The sequence below is a fragment of the Jaculus jaculus genome, chromosome 8, assembly GCF_020740685.1.
Source record: "Jaculus jaculus isolate mJacJac1 chromosome 8, mJacJac1.mat.Y.cur, whole genome shotgun sequence".
Taxonomy (NCBI): domain Eukaryota; kingdom Metazoa; phylum Chordata; class Mammalia; order Rodentia; family Dipodidae; genus Jaculus; species Jaculus jaculus.
Window position 1 is genome coordinate 129,182,262 of NC_059109.1, and position 17,673 is coordinate 129,199,934.

The 17,673-nt window shown below is 53.9% G+C and overlaps 2 protein-coding genes across 4 annotated transcripts in view; one reads left to right on the top strand and one right to left on the bottom strand.

The window, feature by feature from the left end:
• Slc9a8 (solute carrier family 9 member A8) overlaps nucleotides 1-4,061 on the top strand; it is a 64,528-nt gene extending 60,467 nt beyond the window's left edge. The window contains exon 16 of the mRNA XM_004663870.2: nucleotides 1,065-4,061. Within this exon, the coding sequence (XP_004663927.2) occupies nucleotides 1,065-1,172 (108 nt within the window). The 3' untranslated portion in view covers nucleotides 1,173-4,061. The remainder of the gene's footprint in view (nucleotides 1-1,064) is intronic.
• Nucleotides 1,553-17,025, bottom strand: Spata2 (spermatogenesis associated 2). Of its 3 annotated transcripts, XR_006638549.1 has the most exons (4): nucleotides 16,665-16,804; nucleotides 10,887-11,321; nucleotides 7,014-10,050; nucleotides 1,553-4,030 (listed from the first exon to the last, which is right to left on the bottom strand). XR_006638549.1 is itself a non-coding variant. In XM_045156900.1 (3 exons), exons 2-3 carry the CDS (start codon nucleotides 11,220-11,222, stop codon nucleotides 8,845-8,847), a joined length of 1,542 nt encoding a protein of 513 aa, XP_045012835.1. In that variant the 5' UTR covers nucleotides 11,223-11,321; nucleotides 16,889-17,025; the 3' UTR covers nucleotides 6,897-8,844. The 3 variants fall into 3 exon arrangements, 2 of the variants coding, with proteins under 2 accessions (XP_045012835.1, XP_012805412.1); XM_045156900.1 differs by lacking the exons at nucleotides 1,553-4,030; nucleotides 16,665-16,804 and adding an exon at nucleotides 16,889-17,025 and having other exon boundaries at nucleotides 6,897-10,050; XM_012949958.2 differs by lacking the exon at nucleotides 1,553-4,030 and having other exon boundaries at nucleotides 6,897-10,050.
• Between the last annotated feature and the right edge of the window lie 648 nt (nucleotides 17,026-17,673).

Genomic DNA, 17,673 nt, shown 5'->3' on the forward strand with positions numbered 1-17,673 from the left:
CCTACACGCTTAGCACCCATTTATTTATTTTTTAATTTTTGTTGTTGTTGTTTTTGTTTTCAAGGTAGGGTCTCACTCTGGCCCAGGCTGACCTGGAATTCACTATGGAGCCTCAGGGTGGCCTCGAACTAAAGGCAATCCTCCTGCCTCTGCCTCCCGAGTGCTGGTATTAAAGGAGTGCACCACCACACCTGGCTTTCAAAAAAAAATTTTTAATATTTATTTTTTTAATTTATTTTGAGAGAGAGAAATAGGAAAGAAGAGAGTGAATAGGCATGCCAGGGCTTCTGGCCACTGCAGATGAACTCCAGATGTATATGCCTCCTTGTGCATCTGGCTTACATAGGTTCTGGGGAACTGAACCTGGGTTCTTCGGCTTTGCAGGCAAGTGCCTGAACCTCTAAGCCATCTCCCCAGCTTTTTTTTTAGGTAGAGTCACACTCTAGCCCAGGCTGACCAGAAATTCAGTATGTAATGTCAGGCTAGAGCTGGTCAAAGGCGGGCATCACCACGCTCAACCCTTCAAGACTTTGGTTTTTCGAGGTAGGGTCTCCCTCTGGCCCAGGCTGACCTGGAATTCACTATGTAGTCTCAGGGTGGCCTCAAACTCACGGCGATCCTCCCACCTCTGCCTCCTGAGTACTGAGATTAAGGGTATGCCCTTATGTCCTTCAAGACTTTAATACAGTTGTCTCAACGGTCCTCTGGAGACGTGATCAGTTCCCAAAGCTGAGCACCAAGTTTCTGGCATGCTAGGTCTCAGGCAGTGGTTCCATCCCTCAGGCACCTTGGGGAGGCATGGGCTCTCCCTGCTGCTGCCTCCTTTCTTTAGAGCTGAATTCCTTTCCTTGGCCACATGATGGCCACGACATGTACACAGGCGCACTTAGGAGCGGCAACCACACGGGCAGAGCCGGGAACAGCCCACGGCCTCATTCGTACCTCCCACCATCTAACTCCTGCTTCTCAGTGGTCCTTCCTGGTCCCTCTGCCCTGTTGGTACACAGCAGCCGTATCTTCCTGACCCAGACCCACTGACAGGCTCCTCATGTCTCTTGCTGCAGGACCTTCACCACGGGCGCATCCAGATGAAAAGCCTCACCAATAAGTGGTATGAGGAGGTGCGCCAGGGCCCATCTGGCTCCGAGGACGATGAGCAGGAGCTGTTCTGACCCACTGGCACTGAGGTGTCTGGGAGACCAGGGCCCAGAGGTGCAGCCTTGTGCAGCTTCCTGAAAGTGAAGGCTGCATTCTTAGTGTGGAACTTTCCAGGCCATTGGAGCTAGCTGGCTTTGGAAATACCAATGCTGCTTTTGGGCCCACAGAGAGAGTGGAGTGCCCAGTGTTCCAGGTAGACACGCCTTCTTCTGCAGGTGGACGGAAGAGTTGAGGATTCACTGACACCCTCTTGCTTGGGCCACACCATGCCTGGGCCTTGCCTTCCTCACACCCCAAGGAGCAGCTGCCATTTGCCTCTGAGCCCTTGAGGGGCCACGTCAGCTATAGCAGCTCCAGCCAGAGACCCAAAGCACTCCGCACCCCCTTCCTGAAGGCCGCACCCCCCCCCCCCCCGAGAGAAAACTGACTGGCCTGATCTCTCTACCTGGAACTGCCAGCATGCCTCCTTGGAGCACAGTGCAGATGTTTACAATGGCACCAGGGCAGCCCTCTCCTGAGCCACTTGGAAGGGTGCTGGACTAGCCTGTGGGGCTGGAGACCCCTGGAGAGGGTTCTTGGGGGCAGCGTCAGGTCACCTTCCCAAGTGTGTGAGCCTGGGAGCCACTGTGTCTCTGTTGTCCTCTAGTCAGTCTCTTGCCAGGCCCGGTGGTGTCAGCCTGTTGTGCCAGCCTAGCTGTCACTCTGAGCTCCTGCCTCTCTCCCATCTGACCTCAACACCAGGGATCCCGCTCTCCCTTCCCCCACATACCACGGGGGGAGGAGCTGCCATTCGTGTCCATAGACGGTGGAGTTTCTGACCTACATACTCTCCTCCTGCCCTTTATATGACTGCTGGATTTTGCCCGTCCCCACGTGTAGCCTGGGGACCCTGCCCATGCCCCTGGGTGGGTAATATTCACGCATATGCCTTAGCTCTCACTGGGGTCAGAGTAGGCACAACTGGGCTGGCAGTAGGTAGAGTTATGTCTCTCCCTATCAGTGGCTGTGACCCTGATGTCAGGAAGGATGGAGCTCCAGCTCTAGGATCTGGCCAGGCACTTGGGGTGACCCACAGCCCTGACAGCTCACTTGCTCCAGAAGTTGGCAGAGCAGGGGCTGTCGTGCTGGAAGCTGGAAGCATGATTGGCTTCTGCGTGGGAGAGGCTCATCTGCCCTTGACAGAGCCAAAGTACGCTCCTTTCTCCTCTGGTCTCACCTGAGTCCTGTAACTGGATCCACTCCTTTGCCTTGTGTAACTTTGAGGGAGGCCGAGCCTGAGAGCAGTTTGCTCCCTTATTCCAGTTCAGATCTTTCCTCCTGAGGTTGTCTGAGCTCAGAGATGTAGGTTCAATGGCTTGCCACGATTTCTCTTTTTAAATCTAAAAACTCATAGATTAAGCAAGAAAGAGTCAGGATCTCATTCAGACTGCCCCCTTGTCACCAGGTCTCATGTCTCAGACACATCTTGCCTGGCCGCCTACTTTTAATTGAATCCTGAACTTGACACAGTAGCAGAGCTTGCGAGGGCTGCAAAGTGCTGCTGGGGGAAGGGAGGCACCAGTTTCCTGAACTCCTGTGGGCCTTGTCTGCCCCCTGCTGTCAAGTGTGGGCTTAGCACCCTGGAAAAGCAGCCCTAGCAGAGGTCTTGGGTCCCCTGCCTTTGAGGAGCAGCACTGGAGGAATTTCCTTTTTATGGGTTTTATAAAGCCTCTGCTGAAGAAGGTTGCTGCTGTCTAGATTTTTCTTGCCCAGTAACTATTATTTGGGGAAGTGAATGTGTGAAAGATAGAAAAGGATTCTATTTTGCGCCATCCACCTTCCTGTATATTGAAGGTCTAGGCCAAGCGACAGAACTGGTGAGGTGACAGCCACGAAGCTTGTCCCCATGGGTGAGCTGGCCCTTTAGCCAGTCAAGTCAGATGTGCTGAAACCTCTCCAAATGTGAAGCTTTCCACATTTGGGTCTGGCCAGAGGTTCTTGTGTATGCAATGGGTACGGAGACCAGTAAGCAGGGACCCTGCTCTAAAAGCCACCTCAGTGACTGCTGCAGGATCCCCTTCACCTAGAGGTGGCCAACAAGGCTGGGGTGGCCCTGCACTCAGCTGTTCCCTGAGGCCTATGGGGATAAATCCCAACAGCAGCTTTCTGTCACCAGTTCGGACAAAGAAAGGGTCCCCTCTCCATTCCCTCAGAAATGTGAAGCTTATTTCCGCCACTGGCAGTGCCAAGGAAATCAAATTCAAGTGTGGAGCAGCAGGGGCCATCTCCAGAACTGTTCTCCAGAGCCCAGGCACTGCATCAAAGCCTGGAGAGCAGGCTGGCTCTCCTTTCAAAGCAGGCCCTGTAGGCTGGGAAGGAAGGGAGACTTTGTGATAACCCCCTGCTGCCCCATCTCCCAGCTTCAGAGTAGAAAGTGCCTTGGCCCCCCCCCACTCCGGCGCTATCTCCCCCTTCCTGATGCTGCATCGAGCCTACACACCAGTGGGCAGGCAGGGGCTCCACGGGAAGACGTGCAGTGATGGTGGCAAGAAGCCACCGAGGCACTCTCTGGAGCCATGCTTGTGCAAGCTAGAGGGACTCCCTCATGGTATCTTGTGAAGGCTTAGTTTCTTCACAAGTCTGATTTGAGCCTTGCATTTGTTTTTGTCTTTTTTCCTCTAAAAATGAAGTTTTTTTTAAGTGCTGGTCTTCTGTTCCAATTGAGGGAGACTCAGCATGGTTGAGAAGCTCCTGTGAGGCCCCTGGGCTCTAAGAGCCGTTGCTGCTTTTCCAGGTGTGGAAGTGGCCCTGGAGGGGCCTGTGCTGCTGTTGCTGAGCTCCTGCTTGTCATTCTGGTCTTTGAGCATTCAGAACTGGACAAGAAGTCGTGTCACTGTAAGGAATAAAGTCACAGGATCAGCTGGTCTGTGTGTCAGATGATTTTGCAAACCCCAGGTGATAGGCTCAGCTTCATGACAGGAATTCTGTCAGCCTCAGCATTCTTTTTCTCCTGCTGCATGGTGACCATGGAAACCCCTGCTTCCCGCAGGCTCCAAGGGCCCTAGCTGGAACACACACACAGCCAGGAGACCTCCAAGCCCCACAGCTGTGGCTGGCTGAGAGCCCCGTAGCCTCAGCAGCACCTGCAACTTATAAAATGTGCTCACCCCAAGGCCAGTGCGGTGCTGCCTGCCTGCAGCCCAGGTTACATAGTCCCATACCAGCTTGGGCTACAGTAAGACCCTACCTCAAAAAAAAGAAAAGATGGGCTGCAAAGATGGCTTTACTGTTCAGGCTCTTGCCTGCAAAGCCGAAGGACCCAGGTTCAATTCCCCAGAACCCATGTAAACTGGATGCACAAAGTGGCACATGCATCTGGAACTCATTTGCAGTGGCTGGAGGCCCTGGTGTGTCCATCTGCCTCTTTCACACCCTCTCTCAAGTAAAAAACAATGTTTTTTTAAGAGACACAGGCTGGTTCAGTTGGTACAGTGCTAGTCTAGCGTGCAGGAAGCCTGGAGTTGAATCCCCAGGACCACACAAACAGCATGGTGGCGCACGCCTGTGCTCCCAGCATGGAGGAGGTGGGTGCAAGAGGGCCATCCCCAGTTACATAGCAAGTTTAAGGTCATTTTGAACTATGAGACCCTCTGTCACAAAAAGATTGAGCCAGGTATGGTGGCGCACACCTTTAATCCCAGCACTCGGGAGGCAGAGGTAGGAGAATCGCCGTGAGTTTGAGGCCATCCTGAGTCTCCATAGTGAATTCCAGGTCAGCCTGGGCTAGAGTGAGACCCTACCTCAAAAAACAAAAAAAGAAAAAAACCCAAACATTTTTTTTGTTTATTATTATTATTATTTTGGTTTTTCGAGGTAGGATCTTGGTGTAGCCCAGGCTGACTTGGAATTCACTATGTAGTCTTGGAGTGGTATCAAACTCTGAGCAATCCTCCTACCTCTGCCTTCCAAGTGCTTGGATTAAAGGCATGTACCACCATGCCTGGCTTGTTTTGTTTTTCTGAGGTAAAATCTCACTAGTACAGGCTGATCTGGAACTCACTCTGTAGTCCTAGGCTGGTCTCAAACTCACAGCAATCCTCCTACCTCTACCTCTCGAGTGCTGTGAATAAAGGCATGTGCTACCATGTCTGGCTATATGTACATGTGTGTGATTATATACACACGCTTTTGGATTCTGAGGCATCAACTCATTGTAGGTTAAAAAAAAGGAAAAACTAAGAATGCATGCCACCATTTTATGCTATCACCGCTGGTAGCTCAATAGTACTAGACTGTAGTTTGGTTTTTGGTCACATATAGCCCATTCTGGCCTTGAACTTGCTGTGTGCCTGAGGCTGGTCTTTAATCCCAGTACTTGGGAGGCTAAGGTAGGAGAACCTCCATGAGTTCAAGACTACAGAGTGAACCGTGAGTGGTGTAGCACACCTTTAATCCCAGCACTCGGGAGGCTGAGGTAGCAGGATCGCCAAGTTTGAGGCCACCCTGAGACAACATAGTGAATTCCAGGTCAGCCTGGTCTAGAGTGAGACCCTACCTCAAAAAAACAAAACTAAATGGGAGAAGGGTTCACATCTATAACCACAGCTCCCAGCCTTCCAAAATGGAAAGCAGGCATGTGGGTGCCACAGACTGGCATTCAAGTTGCCAGCCCAGGATGCTACACAGCTGGTGAGTCTGGTGATGGTTAAACATGCCTGTCATTTGCATACACAAATGAAGCCATCTGCTCCATCCACCCCTCTGGATCCTGAGCTGCTCGGCTTCTTGGCCATGCCATCTGCTGGACACAGCTAAACGTCTGGGTCTGGGTCTGCTAGGGCCTGGGTGCTCACTTGCTCAGCCAGTACTCAGGGAGAGCTGACAGCTCCCAACAGCTGGGCTGCCTCGACAGTGTCAGCGCAGTGGACACCAAAGTCCCAGTGGTACAGAAAGCAAGGCCAGCCCAAGCCCCAGCTGCCCTCCTCACCCTCAAGACCTCAGCCATAGGCTGGCCTGTGATTCTAGCACTTGGAAGATGGAGGCAGGATTGAGTTTAAGGCCAACTTTGGCTACACAGTGAATTCCAAGTCAACCCGAGCTACAAGTGACCCTGCCTCCAAAACCAAAGCAAACACAAAGTCCCTTAAGCTGATTTGACGACGTTTTTTCCTTTGGTGCTGGGGATCACATCCCCGCCATACTCTACCACAGAGTTACTCCCACATCAAGTTTTGTTGTTTTTCAAGGTAGGGTCTTGCTGTAGCCCAGGCTGACCTGGAATTCACTATGTAGTCCCAGGTTGGCCTCAAAACACACAAGTGATCCTCCTACCTCTGCCTCTCGAGTGCTGGGGTCGACGGCGTGCGTCACCACGCCCAGCCCAGATCAATTTTGAAAGAGATCTCACTGCTGTTGACAGTAAAGTGGTATGGCTTGCTAGAAAGCAGTTAAATGAAAGCTAGGAAAGAGCCTGCTGAACACTGCCCTTGTGCCTTTCATTAAAGACAAGGCAGTGGAGCTGGGCTGGAGCTCAGCGTGAGCACTGGCCTAGCGTGTTGCCAGGCAACCTGCCAATCCACAAGCCCGTGCCAGGCCCGAGCTCCACCCAGCACTGCGCACACGAGGATGCTCTGCCCCGACCTCCCTCCTCAGCAGCTAAGTGGGTTGAAGGAATTAAAAATGAACTGTTTAGTAAAGCCCTAAGCCAGAGCAAGGCAAGCCTAAGGGGAGTGAGGACAGAAGACAAAACTGTCAGCACCTCAGGTAACAATGGAAGACACTTTATTATTATTTAAAATCATCTCTTAACATCTCAACTCTGTAGAAATCAAATGCAAAACACCAGCATTTAAGTTAGCGTATACTTAATACTTAACTCTGATCAGCGGTGGCCCTGCGATCAGACACCTCGTGAGCGGGGCAGCACTTCCCGTTCCAGCGTGCACACAGCATCTTGCGTCCTAAGTACACTGCACTTTCCTCCCAGGACGACGCGGCCGTTCCTGCTTCTGCCCACGCTAAACTCCGTGGCATCAGGTTGGGTAAGTTACTGTAATGCTGGAGCAATCTGGAAATGGAAAACTAGAAAACTAGAGCTCTTGGGAGTGGGCCAGGTGTTGCCAGGTTGGAAATGTGAGATGAAGGCCCCATAGGCTGGTCTCAGTAATAAAGGTGGTTGAAATTCAGCCTTATATATACACACTGTACATCTACATGTGATCTACCAGGGATATATAAAACAGCCATAGAAGATTTGGAGATCTTAAAATCACTCAAGTGAGTTGGAAGAACATCAGCAAATTCACAGTGGCCTCAGGATTCAGCCAGATTCAAACCCGCTCAAGAGCTAAACACCTCTTTCTCAGGAAAATCCACTTGCACATAAATCCCTTAACAGTGTACATCACAAACACTTATGGCTAAATGTTATCAGTTCACAGGAAGCAGCATTTTCAAATTCTTCCTACTCTGCTCCCCAAAAAGGAAAATCCAGAGGTCGGTAATTTACATGAAGAGATGGGGGCCTTCCGGTTTGGAAGGATGGAGGCTCTCGCTGAGTACTGGAGGGGCATCTGTCTGATAGGCCGAAGCCATCTCTGCCCACTCCTAGTGCAAAATGACTGCCAACAAGTTCTGGAAGCCAGTAAGGAGGGCTGAGATAGGAGGTGGGAACCCTGCCTGATCTTTCTTCTGAATCGAGACTTGAGGTTTGGAGTGTGAGGTTCACGCTCAGCAGGCACCAAGGACCAGGGCTATAGATCCCAGGGGTGACAGCCCCACACGGTCACCGGATCATCAATCTGCAGGTGCCAGTGCTAACCCCGCGTGCACACTGGAGGTAGGTGTATAGTATTTACTGTAGGGAAGACAGTAGCTCTCCATTGACAAAAAAGAGGGACGTGGGCTCTGTTAGTCCCCAGCCCAAAGCTCTCCACTCCACCCTAGTGGAGGACACCCTAGGGCACAAGGCCTCCCTGGGAGACTAAAGAACCCAGGGCATCTTTATAAATAGCTGCATCATTAATTTCTTTAACCACTTGGAGACATATAGCAGGTTGAAAAAAAATAAATCTCAAAATCTCTATAGTACAGCAGATGGGCGTGTGCAAACAGACAGCAGGAGGAAGTGGTCCTGCTGTGGAGTCCTTTCCAATGTGCAGAGTGAAACTCTCCAGTGCCATGGGCTGGCTTCACGGAGCCATATTGGCAAGATGGCACCCAGCTAATACTGGACTTGGCTCCCCCGACACACAGAGGGGCAGAATTGGAGTGGGGCATCTCACTGGGGATCCCCTGTATTTGGGAACAGGATGGACAGAGGTGAGCCATCAGAGACCCAGTGTGGCAGGAGGGCTCATTTCACAAGCCAACAGGCCTCTGCTCGCCACTCCCAGTGGGCATGGGCATGGGCATGTGGAGGAGACCCAAAGGGTCCTTCCCAGTCCAGTGAGAAGGGTAGGTGTGGCAAGAGCCCCAGAAACTAACATCCTCTACAGGAAACCAAACCCAAATAAGACATGGAGATGAGCAGAAAGGAATCTGAATGAAAGTGCCACCCTGTCCCTGGTCACATGACAAAGCCGCCACTGGTTGAGATGAAGTATACGTGAACTCCCACGTGAGCATGACAGTGCCCTTCCCTTCTCTGCTTCAGGTCAACGCCCAGCCATCAGCGGTGTAGCCCTTGTAGCGGAAGGCCAGGTGGGTCTATCTGTACACAAGGTGGGAGAGCTGGTGGTTGGGCATGAACTTGTGCAGCTCACTCTTTCTGCAGCAGGGGTCGTAGTGGTAGGCGCTGAGGCAGGCGTCGCAGGAAACTTTTGAACACTGGGTGCAGGTGTTGGTGGCACCTGCGCGGTTGCAGAAGCCACAGCGGGAGGTGGCTGTGGAGGGCGGCTTGACCTTAGAGTGGGCAGGCAGCAGCCGCTCGGGGCCTTGAGTCTGGCCCGCGTACTTCTCCCGCAGAGGTGCCCCGTGAGCCAGGCTGTCATGAGCAGAGGCCTTGCTGGGAAAGGCGCTGGGCTTGGAGGCCGAGGAACAGGCGAGCAGACCATCACAGCGCTGGCAGAGGGAGGAGCTACAGGCCAGGCCACAGTTTTGGCACTTGGAGAGGGCAGACTCTTTGGCAGGGGGTGAGCGCTTGTGGTAGAAGGGGTGGGCATCATTTTTGACCAACCACCCATCTGGCCGCAGAGCGTCCTGCCTCCGGCACGTGGCCCTGGGCTCTGGGTCTGTGTACAGATCCAAGTCACCCTGCGCAGAGAAGTACGTGCTACGCAGCAGACCCAGGCCATTGATTGGGGAAGTGGATGGGAGGGCATCCGGGCTGCCATGGGGCGAGCTGGACATGGCCAGAAGAGAGGGGGATGGGCGGATGATCTCGTCCTTTAGCTCGTCTCCCAGATCTGTGGCCAGGGAGTCCTTGCGCAGACTCAACGAGGCCTTCAGGGGTGGCCTCCTGCTCTCCCAGTAGCTGTCATAGGCGTCCACTGACCTGGAGGGCTTGGTCACGCGGGGCTTGTAGTAGTCCTTGGCTGCCCGCTCGCTGGCTGACTTCTGTAGTGCTACACGGGCCATGGAAGTGGTCAGGTGCTCCCGGCCCTCGGCCCGCCGCCGCAGAGCATCTGAACAGCCACGTGCATCCTCGGTGCTGCTCCTGCGCTCAGTCACCACATCCAGCTCTGAGTAACCCTTGTCCTTCACCTGTGCGTGGATCTCCAGCATCTGCTCACATTCCACCTTGGCCAGGAAGAGCTCAAAGGAGACCATCTTCACCTGCAGGGTCTCCACAAGTTCCTTGAGCCTGTACACAGTCCCCAGCTCAGGCACATAGCCCATGAAGTTCAGGATGGCTCGGATGTCCTCCTCCAGCAATGTGGACTTGACATAGTAAACAAAAGGGCCTGTGTAGGTCTAGGGGAGGAAGCAGACAGGAGAGAGGGGCTTGTTTGTTAAAGCAGTATGGAGGAGGGCTGAAGAGATGGCTTAGCATTAAGGCGTTTGCCTGCAAAGCCAAAGGATCCCGATTCTAGTCTTCAGGACCCACGTAAGGCAGATGCACAAGGGGCACTCGCATCTGGAGTTTGCAGTGGCTGGCGGCCCTGGCGTGCCCATTCTCTCTCCCCCTCCCCCTCCCTCTCTCTCTCTCTCTCTCTCTCCCCCAAATGAATAAATAATAAAAAACAGTATGGGGCAGGGTAGGCAGGCAGACAGGGAATGGGAAGCAGACAGGCTTCTGAGGTGACAGTACCCTGAAAGCTCAGTGCCATGCAAGGAAACACATTTGCCCCTAGGGAGGGACAACCAGCTTTTTGTGCAAGAGCTCTGCTCCACAAAGAAATGGGTGAATGTGGGGAGTACAGGGCTGGGGGGTGGGGTTGTGGACAACATGCCCCATAACCCCTGGTCGTATCTCTTTCTGGCCTTCTGTGAAGGTCTCAAGAACACACGAAGGCTGGGAATGTGACTCAGTGGTAAAGTACTTGCCTTGCACGTGTGAGTCCCCAGCACCACAAAAGAAAAAAAAAAAAAGGAACATGGCAACCTTTGGCCTATTTTAATGCAGTTTCTATGTCCTCCCTCCCTTCCATGGAGGGCTCAGATCTTCCCTATAACTGCCTTTCCTCACCCTCCACTGGGACCTTAGTCCACACCAGCTGCCAGATGCTCAGAGTCGGGGCGTTCTGCGAGCAGAGGGGCATGAGCCCTCTCAGGAGGCATGGGAGAGGCAGGAAGGTGGTGGAGCTCACCTTGATGCTACGGAACTCCTTCTTCCAAGGGTACAGGAAGAGGTTGATGGCCACCGTCTCGAGCGTGCTGAAGGCGCAGTGCAAGGCACGCAGGCTGGAGCGACTCAGTGAGCGCAGGGAGCTCTCCACAGCCTCATAGAACTGGATCAGCCGGAACCGGGAGAAGGGATCCACCTTGTGCAGACTGAGCAGGGTGGCGGCTGCCACGCGCAGGTACTCATCGCTGCCAGGCCGCTGCTTGCCGGGGGTGGCGTCCACTTTGCCCTCATGGAACTGCACGTACTTCCGAAATAAGTCATCCTTGTACTTCGTATCCATTGAATTGGGCTTCCCCATCGGACCCAGGGGCTACCTTATCTCTCCCATGGCTCCAGGGCTGGAGGTGGGCACGGCAAGCAAAGCACTAGCATGTTGCCCATGGGCCAGTGGAATGCTCTGGAAGGTGAAACAAGAAGCCATCACTACTCTGAGTGGTCCACAACCCAGACTCTGCCCACCGAGGCAGAAAGATGACCAGAGCTGGCCCGGGACCCCATGTGTGCTCTCATGCCCAGCACAGCTGTGACCACATACAAGGACAAGCTGACGGCAAAAACAAGCCAGGCCTGGCCCTAAGCTCAAGATGAAATCACAGCTGACATTCCTGGGGGCAAAGTTCAGGGTGGGGGCCCTTGGTTCTGAAAAGGGAAGCTTAGGGGAGCTGCAAGCAGAGTTCAACATGAAAGACCGAGGGGCCGAGCTGGCAGCAGAGTGCTTCAAACTGGCTTACTCCCTAACAGCTACCATGAGCGGAGAGACAGAACCACTCAGAACGTCACCCAGCACCACAGCTGAGGCCAGAGCCCATGTCCACCCCCCACACCCAGCTTTCCTGAGGCAGGAAGGAGCCTGGCACTAACAAAAGGAGGCTGACAAGGCCCAGGCAGCAAGATGTGCCGCAGGGGCAATGGTGGGGGGAGGTGGGAGACTGGAAGTGTTGCACAGTGAAGAGTGTCTACTTCCGCGTGTGGGACTCGGGTTCCGTGCACACGTGCCTGCACACCACACAGACCCCCCTTCATATTTCTTTCAGAAGCCAGTGGAGCCACTGAACAGCTGAAGCCAGGGGAACAGGGACCACACTGGCTGCTGTCCCCTCCACAGGGCTTTGCTGGCCTGCATTTCCCTCTACCTTGGAGGTCCACAGCCCGCTGGGCTAGTTTTGGAGGTGGCCAAAATTCATACAGCTGTGTAGCCCATGGGAGGCACCCGTTACACACTGCAGGCCACCCTGGCTTCAGAGCACAGCACCAGGCAAGGCCACCCAGATGAACGTCCACCTTCTTCCTGTTCAAGGTCACCACAGAGCTGTGGTGACTCACCTGCGCACCTCTACGCCTAAGTCTTCCCTCCACCTACACGAACCTTTGCCTCAACTGTGGTGAGCATGCGCTGCCCCAGGACCTCTGCACATGTTCTTTCTCCCATGTTCCCATCGCTGGCTTACCTCAGCTCCAATGTCACCTTTCAGGGAGCCACTCTGACATCTCATCATGACACCTTCCACCTTCCCAGTCCCTCACTGCCATGTTCTCCTGGGACAGCTGCACCTGCTGTCATCAACTTGACTATCAGTTTTTAGGTGCCTCAGTCTCCCCATAACCTGGATATTCCACAAGGTCAAAGCCAGGTCTGTCTTGCCTTGTTCTTCCTAGGGTCAGGTCCGGCTAGGGTGCAGAACACTATGTCATACAGTCAGTGAAATGAATGACAAAAGGATTGACACAGCTGGTGGCAACCTTCAACTCTCACTGAGGCCTCCAGGACTCCCAGGAGCGAGGTCAGGGATTTAAACATAGCGTGACGGGCTACCTGGAGTTCCAGGTCAGCCTGTGCACCTCTGACCAACCCGTGAGTCTTCTGGCACGTGTTTATGCAGCACCCACCAATTGCCTGGCCAGTGTATGATCAGGAACAGGCAGGGAGGTGGACGGGCCGGTGGAGAAGACAGACCAATCTCAGATAAACCGTAATAGCTCAGCAGCTACGGAAATCTGCCTGTTCCAACAAGAGACACACGCTGCCTCCCGAGAGCTCTGATAAGCAATGCTACATGCATCTGCTGCTGTTCTACTGAGCCAAGAGAAGTCTCCCTCCTGCTTCTGTCCCAGAGATTGGTTTTTAGTACATCTAAGAACCATGTAAGTCTATTTTAGCTGGGTGTGATAACCCATGCCTTTAATCCCAGAATCCCATGCCTCTCCTCAAGGACTCTTCAGTTTTTCTCCAAGGAAGCTGGCCTTGAGCTCAAAGCAGCTGACCTTTTTTTTGCGGGGAGAGGTGGGGGGGGGGCTTTTCAAGGTAGGTTGTCACTCCAGTTCAAGCTGACCTAGAATTCACTATGTAGTCTCAGGGTGGCCTCGAACTCACGACAATCCTTATATCTCTGCCTCCCAAGTGCTGGGATTAAAGGCATGTGCCACCACGCCCAGCTGCAGCTGACTATTTATTTATTTATTCATGAAAGAAATAAAGAAATAGGCAGGTAGGTAGAGAGAGAATGGGCACACCAGGGCCTCCAGCCACTGCAAATGAACTACAGATGTGTGTACCCCCTTGTACATCTGGCTTACGTGGGTCCTGGAGAGTCGAATCTGGGTCCTTTGGCTTTGCAGGCAAACACCTAACTGCTAAGCCATCTCTCCAGACCCTGCAGCTGACATTTTTTAAGTGAGCCACCCTCCAGCTCAGAGGTGTGGCTTGGTGATGTGATCTTACCACACTCCACACACCTCTGTTTATTGCTCACAACCATAAGGAGTGTGGGACTCTCATGCAGAAATGGGTCTTTGAAGCTGGGTATGAAGCTCTCGGAGGCTGGAGCAGGCAAGAAGATTCTTTTTGTTTGCTAGAGCTGCAGAGTCGCCCATCTCCAAAACAAACAAACAAACAAACAAAATCTCAAACTGACCTAGGAACTCAAGGGAGAAGGGAAAAAAGGGGAGGGAGCACAGGGGCTGGAAAGATGCCTCACTTTGTTAGAGGTGCTTGCTTACAAAGCCTGACAGCCTGGGTTCAATTCCCCAATACTCACATGCAGCCCAAAACTATATAGTGAATTCCAGGTCAGCCTGGGCTAGAGCAAAACCCTCTCTCAAAAAAGAAAGAAATCATACAAAGCCTGACAGCCCAGGTTCAATTCCCCAGTACCCATGTAAAACCAGATGCACAAAATGATGTCTGTATCTAGAGTGCATTTGTACTAGCAGGAGGCCCTGGTGCTCGCTCGCTTGCTCTCTCCCTCCCTCCCTCTCTCTCTCTCTCTCTCTCTCTCTATCTATCTATCTCTCTTCCTGCCTCTTTCTCTGTCTCTCTCAAATAAATAAAATATGTTTAAAAAAAAAAAAAAAGAAAAGAAAGAAATCAGACGTAGTGGCGCACACCTCAATCCCAGCACTCACGAGGCAGAGAGTGAATTCCAGGTCAGCCTATACTAGAGTGAGACCCTACCTCAGAAAACCAAAAAAAAGAAGAAGAAAGAAAAAAGAAAAGAAAGGAAATGAACAAGAGAGAGAGAAAGGCTCCAGTGGTTGTTCAGCATCAAAAGATTGGATTGGAAGGTTCTTGGAGTTCAAGGCCAGCCTTGGCTAGAGGGAGATCCTGTTTCAAAAGGGGGTTACAAAAAAAAAAAGGGGGGGGTTACAGCCCAGCATGGTGTCGCACGCCTTTAATCCCAGCATAGAGGAGGCAGGGGTAGGAGGATCACCAAGTGTTCAAGGCCACCCTGAGACTACAGAGTGAATTCCAAGTCAGCCTGGACTAGAGACCCTACCTCGAAAAACCAAAAATAAAAAAGGGTGGATGGGTGGAAAGATGGCTCAGTAGTTACACAGGTGCTTGTTTGCAAAGCCTGCCAGCCCAGGTTCAACTCCCCAATACCCACTATAAAGCCAGATACACAAACTGGAGTTCATTTACAGTGGCAGGAGGCCCTGGCGCAGCCATACTCACTCTGTCTCTGTTTCAAAAAATAAAAATATAATTTTTTTTTAAAACTCAAGGAAAAGAAAGAGGAAACTTTGCCCCCCTCCTGCCTTCTCATGGGCAAGAGCTCTTCATACTCTCATTCTCCCTCTCTTAATCTAATAAAGTCTCTTCAAACTTAAAAAGAAAGAAAAAGTTAAAATATAACAGAGGGGCCTCCCTGCAATGTGCTAAGCTTCAGGGGTCCCACTTCAACTGCATTTCTAATTTCGTGCTCACACCAGTTTAGGAAACTGAGGGTGGGCTTTTGAGTAATCTCCCCAGAAGAGCCTAATGGGCCGATAGCCCTGGGCAACAACTTTCTCCTACTCACTCATTTACTGCCACCATTTACCAAAGGATTAGAATGTGTGGGCCCTCTGCTAACTGTTGCTTTAAAAAACAACAACAACAACAACAAAAAATCAATGAAATCCATGAGACAAGCCCAACATTAAAGAAGAAACCGAGGAGGCACAGGGCACATCAGCTGCACCAGGTCACCAGGCTAGGAAGGACCTGGGACCTGAACTTGAATTTGCCCCTAGGCAAAGCCATCCTGCCGCATTCACTGGGTAGGGCTACTAGAAAGGCTTGGTCAGTCAAAACACCCTGCGCCTGAGGAGCAGAGCTCGGTTCTAACAAAACTGCCATCTTCCCACACCAAATGGGCTGGGCAGAGCCGCCCTCTCTGTGATGAAGCCTCGTGGGCCAAAGAGAGACGCTGGCCCGAGACTGGCCCACAGTGAGGAGTTACATCATCCCTCCTGAATACGTTTCCTGAGCACACAGGCTGCCTTGTGGCTGGTCCTAGCTGGTGTCTTTTCTGAACACAGCCAGCAATTTATTCCCAGCACACTGCAAGTACAACAAAAAACACGTTCTCTGCAAAACACAGCCTGGTTACAGGAGAGCAAGACAGCTCAGCAACAGAAGCTGTGAATTTCTCCAAGCAACCCAAAGACTGGAACGCCAAGCTGTGCCAGCCTGGGGGAGGTGGGGCAGGGGGGGCAGGGAGGGAAGGGGAAAGAACAGCTCTGAGAATACTCTGAATACATAAAGCAGGCGGATGCCCAGTGCCAACGGTCCTGGTGGCACCTCCTGCACCCATACCTGGACCTTTTGTAAAGCAAACCAACGAAGACATAGGCTGCGTGCGGTCAGGAAGGTAAGGGCTTTTCCAAGCATTATGTTTAAACATCTCACAGTTCCGCAGAGTGGAACCGGAATATGATTTCAGGGAGCAAAGCACTAGCTTGGCATTACCTACCTCTGCTTGGCCCATTTGGGCGGAAATGCTCCCCATGCCAGCATCTGAAGCGCCCCCTCCCTGCACAGGCAGGTGCTATTTTGGTCCCAGGGCCCCATTCTACAGGTTTACACATCCCTGGTCCAGAAACAGCCTCCAAAACAGGGAGAGGGAGACAACTCCAACCCCCTGCCCCATCTCTAATGCCTTCGTTCCAAGCAGAGACATCAACACCCGTACGGTCCACTCACATCTTCCAAAGCTCTGAAAAAATAAACCTGAGCCGTGATGGCAGCAGGCTTCCCCGCCACCCAACACTGCAGCTACCTCTGGGGGTGCGGTGGGGCCTCTGAAGGGAGCTGGGTCCCCCAGCAAGACACGGGGGACATTCGCAGGTGGGTCTCTCTGCTGCTCTAAGCCACATCGGTGGTGAACATAAAAGCCGTATGGCTACGTAGGGCCTGGGGTCTTTTTTGCTTGGGGACGGAACCCAGGGCCTCCGCCCGTGCCAGGCAAGCTCTACCTACCACGGTGTTCCGCCCCAGGTGCCAGGACCCAGCATTTATCATTTCTCGGACACCTGCTGCAAGCCGGGCACCGAGCATCCCCTGCGTCCTCTCGTCCCCTCCCCGCCCGTCGGCGCTCGCCAGCCGGTGCCCTGCATCCTGGGGCTCCTGGGTGAAGTCACGTTTGTCCAAGGTCACTCGGGAGTGGACCGAGCCCGGGGGGGTGGTCACTGCGCGGTAGGTACCTGCCTCCCGGAGAGATCCGGGTGTCCTCCCGCTGGGCAGGCGGCCGACGAGGGCGTGTCCCTCCCGGGTCGGACGGAGGCTCCCGGGACGCGGTCGCGGAGGAGTACGGCTCGGGCGCCGAGAGCTCGGCTCCGCCGGGGCCTGGCGGGCCGCGAGGGGTCCCCGCCGCCGCCGCCGAGCCCGGAGACAGCCGCCGCCCGGCTCCTCCGCGGCCTCCCGCCGCTCTCCGGGCTGCGGCCCCCGACGCGCGGCTGGAGAAACGAGCGGGAGCGCGGCCGCCGCCCGAGCCTGGCCCGGGGCTCTGGCCGCCGCCGCCGCCGGCTTCGGGACCGAGACCAGTAGCCGGAGTCGTCGGGGAGCGACCCGGAAGCACTCGGTGCGGAAGTGGCGCCGCTCGGGAAGGCGGGTCCGAAGGGAGTCCGGGCGGCGGCTGCGCGCGGGTCTCGGGGGAGCCCGGGGCCCGCGGGCGGCGAGGAGCCGGCGAGGAGGGCGCGGGAGGCCCGGGCCGCGGAAGCCGCGCGGCCACCCCAGCAGCCCGAGGCCGAGGACTGGCCGGGGAACCCGGAACGGAACGAGCCGGAAGTGACGCGCGCCCGTCGGCCCCGAGCCCGCGGCGGGCTGGGTCGTCATGGAGACGGCTGGTTTTCCACCTCCGACACTTGCCGGCTGTCCTGTGGGTCGGCGAGCTGAGCTTCCCGGCGGCGCGCGGCGGGGCGGGTCCTCAGAACCCCCATTTTACAGACGGAAAGGCCGAGGCTCAGGCAGAGCAAGTGTGATGCCGAGA

Coding starts and splice junctions, on each gene's coding strand:
- Spata2 (XM_045156900.1), bottom strand. CDS start 11,222: ATGGGGAAGCCCAATTCAATGGATACGAAGTACAAGGATGACTTATTT. Junction 10,051..10,886: donor AGGAGTTCCGTAGCATCAAG/GTGAGCTCCACC, acceptor TTCCTCCCCTAG/ACCTACACAGGCCCTTTTGT.